The sequence below is a fragment of the Erinaceus europaeus genome, chromosome 1, assembly GCF_950295315.1.
Source record: "Erinaceus europaeus chromosome 1, mEriEur2.1, whole genome shotgun sequence".
Lineage (NCBI taxonomy): Eukaryota > Metazoa > Chordata > Mammalia > Eulipotyphla > Erinaceidae > Erinaceus > Erinaceus europaeus.
Window position 1 is genome coordinate 56430848 of NC_080162.1, and position 10572 is coordinate 56441419.

The window sequence follows — 10572 nt, forward strand, 5'->3', positions numbered from 1 at the left end:
GGGGAGGTCCCTGGTGATAAACGCATGCTACAGCAGTCTGTAAAGGTCAGTCCATTTTTGTGAAGCACAATCTTCTTTTTCAGTTGTTATCAGGGTTATTGCTGGGCTTCAGTGGTAGGGTTCAGGAATCCACTGTTCCTGGTGGCCATCCCCCCTTTTTTCTTTTCTTTTCTTTTCTTTTCTTTTCTCTTCTCTTCTTTTCTTTTCTCTTCTTTCCTTTCCTTTCCTTTCCTTTCTCTTGTATCTGTTTGATTATATAGTACAGAGAGAAATTGAGAGGTGTGGGGAAAGTAGAGAGGGGGAGAGAAAGTCACCTGCAGACCTGCTTCACTACTTATGAAGTATACCCCCTGCAGGCGGTGAACAGGGGCTCAAACCTGGGTCCTTGTACAGGGCAACACGTATGTTCAACCAGGTGTGCACCACTGCCCCCCCCCCCCATGAAGCACAATCTTTATGTGAGCTGGAGGGAGGGGACTCTGTGTGACCATAGACCAGGTGTGGCAAAAAGAGGGAGAAACAAAATGAACCAGCAAAGAGAAGTGAGTCTGGTTCTTCATTCTTGTCAGGAGTCCTCATTTCTTGGTGAACCCCTCATGCTGAGTGGATCTGAAGAGGGATCTGTTATTTACCATGCTGAGAACACTGATAATTTACTATACCCATTTTTTAGAAGGGGAAACAAAGAGGTCAAACAACTTTGCAGTAAGTAGTGGCACTGAGATTTCAGCTGAGGTCATCTGAGGTGAACATCGAATATTTGCTTCTTTGCCAGAGTCAGATGCTGCCCAGGGGCACCCACCAATGTGGTCAGGACAGTGACAAGTGTAGGGGGAGGGAGAGCAGCAAAGGCTCAGGAAGAATTACTAAAGGTAGTCCGAAAGGACTTGGTGCTGAGGCGGGTAACAACCATGGCTTCCAGTGCTTTGGTAAAACCTCAGATGCGTGGCCTTCTGTCCAAGTGTCTATGCTTTCATATTGTTGGAACTTTCATTGTATCCCTGGGGGTTACAACTTTTTGTAAGTTTGTTGTGGCTGAACCAAGAAAGAAGGCAGATGCAGATTCCTATAGAAATTATGATTCCATGAAAGATTTTGAGGACATGAGGAAGGTGGGTATCTTTCAGAGTACAAAATGATTCCAGAAAGTAAAGAATTTTTTGATTGGCATCATGGAAGTTTGTCACTGATTCTGAACTGATATTTGGATAAGAAATAGTTTCTAGGAAGTCAGGCGGTAGTGCACTTAAGTGCATGTGGCTCAAAGTGCAAGGGCCGGCATAAGGATCCCAAATCAAGCCCCGGCTCCCCACCTGCAGAGGAGTCGCTTCACAGTTGGTGAAGCAGGTCCACAGGTGTTTTTCTCTCACTCTCTCTGTCTTCCTCTCTTCTCTCCATTTCTCTCTGTTCTATCCAAAAATGACGACATCAATAACAACAACAATAAAACAACAAGGGCAACAAAAGGGAATAAATACATATTTTTAAAAAAGAGTTTCTCTTGATAAATAAACACTAACAAATACAAAAAAATAATTATTAATTGTTTCTTTGCCTTCTGTTTTTTAAAAAAGTATTTAGTTAGTTATAGAGCAAGAGAGAGAACAGAGAAATGCTCAGTTTTAGTACATGGCAGTGTTGGGGATTGAACCTGGGGCTTCTGTGAAGTTTACTTCAGTGAAGTTGGGATCAGACTTAAATCTGGTCTCACACAAAGCAAGACAGCACACTATCCAAGTGAGCTATTTTGCCAGGCCTGCCTTGGATTCTTTCTTTTCTTTCTCCCTCCCCACAACAATTGTGAAACTACACTCCCCCACCCCCTGCCCAATCCTAAACAATTGGGAGAGGACAAGAGACATTATGGAGTGTTTCTTCTCCAAATAACACCTGATAAATTCCAGGCAGTTGACAAATGATTGTTGTATGTGGATGAAGCAGGGATGAGATGGAAGGAGAGGGCCTGGAATGCTCTCCTGTACCAAAAGAGACCCCAGCAGGCACTGGGTGCAGGCAATTTGTTTGCCAACTGAGACTGGGGTTTAAGGAGAGGGAGTCAGTAAGGGTTGGGAGGGGGCTGATAGTACGTGACTGGGACTGTTACCTGCACGGACACCCAGGATGCTATTCCATTGAGATCATTTAAGGAACTGAATTCAGTAAGGTGTCCCAACTAGGAAGGAGAAGCTGTGGCAATTTTCTACCAACTGCTGATCCTCAGGAGATGAAGCTCCTGGAAGCATGAGGTCCCAAACAGCCCTGACTGTCCAGCAAGCAGTGGAGGAAGCATTCAGCTATAGAAGCAAAGCCTTGTGGGATCTGTGCACCTTCTGGGGAACTGTCCACCTGAGCACAGGTGAGTTCAGAAGAGGAACTAGGGTGGCAGTGGCATGACAGCTGCTAACAGGTCATGAAGAAGACATAACCTCTTCCGGCGGGGTCCCTACCCACACCTGCTGTGTGCACAGAGGCACAAGACCAGGCCTGCACTGAACTGATGGTGCTCTGGTCCTGGGGGAGCTGAAGTGGAGAACCAAAGCACAGCAAGCACCCAGTAAGGGTTTGTTGATAGACCCAAAAGTCTTTACAATGGAGAGGATTGAAAGACTGTAGAAAAACAGTCTTGTTGGTCTGCTTCTAAATTCTGCTTCTAAGACCCCTTCTGTTTCATTGGTTTAATCCCCCCTGCTTAACACTGTATTCTATTTACATAACCACTGTTAACTAAGCACCGCCCTGCCTCCAGGGCATTGGTTCAATCCTCACTGTTTTTTTCCTTCTCCCCACCCCCTATCCTACGTACATCCTCTTCAGACCTGACAGTTCCGCCTCAGGATATGTAAGGACAGGATTGTGAATACAGATAGTTTAGATTGTGCTGCATTGCACATGAATAAAGACTGAACTGCGTACCACTCAGCCATGAGTCCCTGGTCGTCTCTCTCTCCCACCCGCGAAGCTAGCCTGGCACAGTCTGAGGGTGAATGGTTGCACAGCCAGTGGAGGTGTTTCTGGCTCAGCTGGAGAACAGGTACTATAGGAGCTGGAAGGCAGGGAGATGCAACTCAGGGATCAATAACAGTAAGAAGAGCACAGGATTTATGTTTATCAGGGATTTATGTTTATCAGGATTTATGTTTATCATGTCCTTCTGTAGTTTTCTTCATATTAATTGAGATAAGTAAAAAAAAAAAAAGAGGACAAATGCCAGATGATTTCACTTACAGGTGGAACTTAAGCAACAAGGGCAATAGCCTGGACCATGGTACAACTGATTGAGTGGACACGTTACTGTGTGTGAGGACCTGAGTTTGAGCCCCTGCTCCCCCCCGCCCGTGTGTGTGTGTGTGTGTGTGTGAAGCCTCATGAGTAGTAAAGCAAGTCTGCACCTATCTTTCTTTGTCTCTTCAACTCTATTTCACCCTTTCCCCTCAATTTATATCTGTCCTATTAGATTAAAAAAAAAAAAAGGAAGAAAAAAAAAAAGGCTGCTGGGAGCAGTGGATTTATTTTGCAGTTACCAAGCAACTGGTGGCAGAAAAAAAAAGAAAAGAAAAGAAAAAAAAAAGAGAAAGAAACAAGGGTAAAAAGGGAAAACACAGAGTGAAGCTGAAACTGGTGGGGTGTATTACACCAAAGCAAAGGACTCTGGGGAAGGATGGAGCATGGAATGGGCAGAGAGAGCCTTGGGGACCTGGTGCACAATGGTGAAAAAGGACCAAATCAGGGGTGAGAGTGTTTCATAGACACCTAGCACAGGAAGATGAGAGATTATACCTATGTGTCAACTACTGTACTGTACACCATTAACACCCCAATAAAATTATTTGAAGAGGAAGGAGAAGAGGAGGAGGAAGAATGGGGAAGGGGGAGGGGGAGGTTGAAGGAGGGTTTGAATGTGAATCTGCTAAGGAGGCTGGTTTTGAGTTCCAGGTAGACATGTTGACTCTTTCTGCAGACATGGGTGGGGTGACTATGTGTTTTCACACTTTGGTCAGATTGAGGGTGCTTGGGTCATGATGTGGGGAGGCTGGTGGTAGGGGTTGTGTGGGAGCTTGATGGAGCCTTTCAGTTGCTAGGCTGACTGTTGTCTCCAACCTGGGGCAAGTGAAGTCTGAGACTGGAGACTGCCCATTCTCCCACTGCTTGTGGAATGCATGGACATATATCCCGCCAGGCGGCTCTGGTGCCTCAGCTGACCATGCGCCTCTCCCGTGCCACAGGCAGAGCTGACAGCCACCACAGACTGGATCCCAGTGCCTGGTGGAGGAAGGGAGGTTGTGGGTGCTCCAGGAGAGACACAAAGACTGGCCTTTGTGCTGAGTAGCCCAGGGGAGGTGTGGGCTGTCTACTTGCTCCACACAGCCTGCCTAGCACAAGCTCCCTTTGTGGGTCAAGGAGTCAGGATGCGGGGGTGGAAGGCAAGGGAACAGGTTTTCTATGGAACAGCTCCATTGTGGCATGTTGGGGTGAGGGCCCCACAGAGACAAGGTGGGAAGATGGTAGGCTGGGTTGAGGGGGTCAGTGAGCTAGCTACCTGGATGTAAGTGTCTTAGGGAAGTGCCCCTGGGGCCAGCCAAGGGACACCACAAGTTAGCGACTGCCACTTCCAGCAGGCCCACACACCTTGTCAGAGAGGACTGGCAGCTTTTCTGGCTGAAGTTGCTAAGGGCCCATGACTACAGGGCCTCACACAGCTCAAAGGACCAGAGTTGACAACACACAACCGTCTGTGCTTTATGTTTATTCTGGTGAATCAAAATGTCTGTGTGAATTTCTTTCTACTCAGGTCACAGTGTCTCAAGATCCCAATCAGCTCCTTGTTGGCCATTTTTTTTCATGGCCTCCTTTCTATTTTTCTTACAGTAAATGCTCTATAATTTGCTTTTGTGGTCTCACCAGACCAGGCTGGCCTCGTAGCCACTCTTGCAGTCACAGAGCTCAGAAGGGCCTCAAGTTTGGCAGAGTGCTCCGCTATCCCTGTTTTGAAATTGTTTGAGATTTTGAACAAGGGGCCCTCTGTTTTCATGTTGCATTGGGACCCACAAGTTATGTGGTTGTTCCTGTTCCAAGGCTCAGGGAGGGGATAGAAATAGAGTCACAGCCAGATAGCCAACCCAGCCAGGGTCCTTAGCTCAACTGACATCTCTGAAGTCTTTGTCCCCAACCCCAACTCAGGATAAGGTGAGAGGAGGTCTCAGTACGCATTTGAGGTTAAGTGACTCTTAATCTTACAGATACCAATTTTGTCTAATACTGTCTCTAAGACCATTTTAAAAATAACTGTTTTATTAAAATGATACAACTTATTGTGAAAATGTTAAACAGTACAGAAAAATACTAAGAAAAAAAATCAAGGGGAAAATAATTTAGATTCCACCATGGAGAAATAATCATTATTAGAATTTTTGGTGGACACTTTTATTGTGGCAGTGGAGTGTGTGTGCATGCATGCATGTATATGTGTGTACTGTCTTAGTGTGGGGTGTTATAACAGAAATACCACAGTCTGAGTGACTTAAGCAACACACATTTATTTCTTGTAGTTGTGGATACTGGGAGTCCAAAGTTAGGGCACCAGCAGATTTTGCTGTTTGGTGAGACTCCTAATTCCTTTTTGCAGAAAGTGGCCTTATTTCTATTTTTAAATTTTAAAAAATATTTATTTATTCCCTTTTGTTGTCCTTGTTTTATTGTTGTAGTTATTATTATTGTTATTGATGTCATTGTTGTTGGATAGGACAGAGCGAAATGGAGAGAGGAGGGGAAGACAGGGGGAGAGAAAGACAGACACCTTCAGACCAGCTTCACCACTTGAAGTGATTTCCCCTGCAGGTGGGGAGCCGGGGGCTGGAACCGGGATCCTTACGCCAGTCCTTGCACTTTGTGCCATGTGTGCTTAGCCCTGTGAGCTACCACCCAACTCCCGGTGGCCTTATTTTTGTGTCTTGTGTCTCCACATAGTGGGAAGAAAACTCTAGACTCTCTCTCTCTCTCTCTTTTTTTTTTTTTTTTTTTTAAGATTTATTAACATGAAGGGGTTGGGGGAGGGGAAGAACCAGAGTATCACTCTGGCAAATGCAATGGCTAGGAATTGAATGCAAGACTTTAGGTTTCCAAGTCCAATGCTCTACACATTGTACTACCTTTTGGGGTGCTCTTTCTCTTCTTATAAGCAAATGAATCTCATCATAGAACTCCATCCTCAAAAGTTTAATTGCCGCCATCCCCCAAAGGCTGTATCTTCTAGTGCTATTAAACTAGGGATTAGAATTTTAGCATGTGGGAGTCCAACGGTAGCACAGCGGGTTAAGTGCACGTGGCGCAAAACGCAAGGACTGGAGTAAGGATCCCAGTTTGAGCCGCTGACACACCAAATTGGAGCATTACAGTACCAGGTGATGGTTCAGTACTACCATCTCTCTCTCTGTGTTTCTCTCTGTCTCTCTCTCTCTCTCTCTCTGGAAAAGTTGGGTGGTCTGGGGTGGTGAAGTCCTGGAGATGACAAAAACAAGCCAATTCTGTGATGGATTTACCCTTAAGCATGAATCTGAAGTGGAGAAGGTCTTGCTTCTTGTCCTCTTGTATAAATGAAAGACTGAAATATTATTCAAGACCCTCAATAAGTGGACAGATTCAGTGTGGGCATATTTCTTTCTTTTTTTTTGTCCTTGTTTTATTGTTGTTATGGTTATTACTATTGTTGTTATTGATGTAATTGTTGTTGGATAGGACAGAGAGAAAATGAGAGAGGAGGGGAAGACAGAGAGGGGGAGAGAAAGATAGACATCTGCAGACCTGCTTCACCGATTGTGAGATGATGCAACTGTAGGTGGGGAGCCAGAGGCTCGAACTGGGATCCTTATGCAGGTCCTTGCACTTTGCGCCATGTGTGCTTAACCCTCTGCACTACTACCTGCCCCCCTGCCCCTTTTTTAAGTGGCCTGCTCATGGCCATGGTTGGCATAGAAATTCAGGTGGCCACCTTTATTTAAAAAGAAAAATTTTATTATCTTTATTTATTTATTGGGTAGAGACAATAGCCAGAAATCAAGAGGGAAGGGAGACAGAAACATCTGCAGCACTACTTCACCACTCATGAAACTTTCCCCCTGCAGGTGGGGACCAGGGACTCGAACCTGGGTCCTTATGCATTGTAATGTGTGCTCAATCAAGTGCACCACCACCCTGCCCCGGGGGCATATTTCAACCAGTGTGGTTTAGACGGTCATTCCCCAGCCTGACCAAATTCTAACTCTCTTAAGGATATGTTGAATATCCCAACCCAAATCCCTGGAGGCTACCTTTTCCACTCTAGTGGTTTGTTTCCTTTTCTCTCCTTCCTTCCTTCTCTCCTTCCCCCCTTCTTTCCTTCCTTCCTTCCTTCCTTCCTTCCTTCCTTCCTTCCTTCTCTCCTTCCCCCCTTCCTTCCTTCCTTCCTTCCTTCCTTCCTTCCTTCCTTCCCCAGAGCACTTCTTATCTCTTATTTATGGTGGTACAGGGACCTTGGAGCCTCAGGCATGACAGTCTGTATAAACATGCTATTATTTTAACCTGGCCTGTTTCTTTAAATCATCTCCTATGAATGTTTTTCTCCATCCTAGGTTTGTCCCTTGGTCTCTGGCCCTGGGTGTCTATGAGATGAGACAATAGTAGTTTCCTGGTCTAAGGGTCAGCTCAATTGCCTGCTGCTAGGATGCACACTTGCCATAGCTGGGCCTCTGCAACAGCACCACAAATCACATAGCATGCAGTCAACATGCATCTCTGGATTGGATGAACTCCAATCAGTTGTTGGAGTCGATCTCCAACAACTGTGCATCCTCATACAGTCAAAAATGCATATAGTTTATTGTTAAACTACTGTATAGTTTATTGTTGTTGTTGTTGTTTTTCCCTCATCACCAGGACCTTGCCGCTCAGGGCTGATTTTATCAGACAGAAAGAAATAGAGGGGGGTCAGGCGGTAGCGCAGCCGGTTAAGCGCACATGGCGCAAGGCACAAGGACCAGCGTTAAGGATCCCGGTTCGAGCCCCCGGCTCCCCACCTGCAGGGGAGTTGCTTCACAGGTGGTGAAGCAGGTCAGCTCTCCCTGCTCTGTCTTCCCCTCCTCTCTCCATTTCTCTTTGTCCTATCTAAGAATGACGACATCAATAACAACAATAATAACTACAACAACAATAAAAAACAATAAGGGTAACAAAAGGGAAAATAAGTAAGTAAATAAATAAAGATAAAAAATAAAGAAATAGAAATGGAGGGAGGGAAAGATACTGTGGCACCGAAGCTTCCTCCAGCACACCAGGGCCAGGTTCAACCCTGAGACCTATGCATGGCAAAGCATATATATATAATATATATATATATATACTCCAGGGTTATTGTGGGAGCTTGGTGCCAACACTACAAATCCACTGCTCCTGGCAGTCATTTCTTTCATTTTATTGAATAGGACAGAGAGAAATTGAGAGTGGAAGGGGAGATAGAGAGGAGGAGAGAAAGATAGACACCTGCAGACTTGCTTCACCACTTGTGAAGTTTCCCCCTGCAGGTAGAGAGTGGGGATCCTTGCATGGGTCCTTGAACTTAGTATTATGTGCACTTAACTGGGTGCAGCACCACCAGCCCCTCAAATATAACTTTTTTAATTGTTATATGTGGAGGTAGGGGGAAGAGGGGGTGGAGAAAGGGAGAGAGAGAGGATAACCAGAACTGCTCATCTACTTGTATATGTATGTATATATGTTAGTGTTTGGCATCAAATCCATGGCCTCTCACATGCAAAACATATTCTCTGCTATTGAACAATTTCTGTAGTCCTGTGAGTTTGACTTTTGACTCTTTAAAAAGCTAAACAATAGTTGTGCTTTGGTACCTAAGGGAGGTTGGTTTTGGGACACCCCCTGATTTTCATGAACATTGAAATTCAAGGGCACTCTAGCCTTTGAGCTATGCACCTGTGAATTCAATCAACCAATATCCAAGGTTGATTGAATCAGTGAACATGAAACTTGCAGATGGAAAGAAAACATCACATAAGCCCTTGCTGTTCAAACCACTCAACTGTAATCTCCCCCCTCCCCATATTTTGTTGCAAACATTTAGAAAAACTGAATCAGGGAGTTGGGTGGTAGCACAGCGGGTTAAGCACACGTGGCTTGAAGTGCAAGGACCGGCTTAAGGATCCTGGTTCGAGCCCCTGCCTTCTCACCTGCAGGGTAGTCCCTTCACAGGTGGTGAAGTAGGTCTGCAGGTGTCTATCTTTCTCTCCCCCATCTCTGTCTTCCCCTCCTCTCTCCATTTCTCTCTGTTCTATATAACAACAACGACATCAATAACAACAATAATAACTGCAACAACAATTAAAATAAAACAACAACAACAAGGGCAACAAAAGGGAAACCAAATAAAAAAATTTTTGAAAACAGAGAAAAATTGTATCAATGGCCCTGTTAACACCCTATATCCACCACTTGCATAAAATTTTACTGTGTCTGTTTCATCATATTAGATTGCTATCTCTCTAACTACCCCTCAACCTATCTTACTTTTAAAATGTTTTATTATTCATTTGGATAGAAACAAACAGAAACAGAGAGGGAAGTGGGAGATGGAAAGGGGGGGAAGAGTCCTGCAACATGGCTTTACTACTTGTGAAGCTTCCTTCTTGCAGGTGGAGACTAGGGACTTGAACCTACATCCTTGTACATGGCAATATATGCACCCAACCAGCTACACCCCTGCTCAGTCCCACGATATGCTTTCAAAGGCCCATGTGTATAATTTACATTTGACTCAGTTTTCTAAGGCTCCACAGCCAGGTTGAGGAAGGTCAAGATTTATTTGTCTCTGTTTTCAGAAAGGAAGCTGCCCTCAAGGCAACCATAGATGCTCACTGGGGAAACACTGCCCCCCGCCCCCCACTGTTCTGTGCCCTCTGCCCCCAGTCCTGCCCATACTACCAGGTTTCTTGCTGGCTGGTGTACATTTGATACTTTCCTCTCACCTTCTCTGTGATCCACTGCTGATTGGTGCTGGTTTTGACTAGCTACCTTCTTTCTCAGACTTGCCTGCAGCATGGCCAAATCCCTAACCTCTAGGGATTTGCTCCTCTATGGTTCTCTTGCTCATCTCTTGTGTATATCCCCTCTGACTCTCTGGTGGCTTTGACTCAGTTGCCTTTACTGTCCTCTTTCTGAATCATCAACACATGCTGAGAGTCTGCAAGGTCTAGAGCTAGACTGTTGTCTCTGCTCTCTGAACTCAGTTCCTGGGTGGCTACATCCAGGAGCATGACGCCACATAAAACCCATGTACTCGAGGCTCTCCAGCTCCCCCATACTGGCACTTTTCCCACCTTGGACTCAGGCACCCTGATTTATCATCAGAAAGAGAACTCCTGGCTCCCCTTGCTGATATAATCCTATTCCACCTTCTTATCTAATAAGATAAGACCTTCTTATCTTATTCGGTCTTTGCTTCAGCATGGGCATCATCCTTGATTGTTCTCAAATACTCATCTCCATCTGACTTATCCCCAAGTCCCATAGTCTATCTTCAAATGAAATCTT

The 10572-nt window shown here is 45.2% G+C and overlaps 1 protein-coding gene across 1 annotated transcript; it reads left to right on the forward strand.

Moving 5' to 3' along the window:
* Positions 1–901: 901 nt before the first annotated feature.
* On the forward strand, positions 902–1139 carry LOC132541861 (cytochrome c oxidase subunit 6C-like). Its single transcript, XM_060202862.1, has one exon. The coding sequence runs from the start codon at positions 912–914 to the stop codon at positions 1137–1139; it is 228 nt and encodes a 75-aa protein (XP_060058845.1). The 5' UTR covers positions 902–911.
* Positions 1140–10572: the final 9433 nt, after the last annotated feature.

Bases quoted from the DNA above. Each gene is read 5' to 3' on its own strand.
- LOC132541861 (XM_060202862.1), top strand. From the start codon at position 912: ATGGCTTCCAGTGCTTTGGTAAAACCTCAGATGCGTGGCCTTCTGTCC.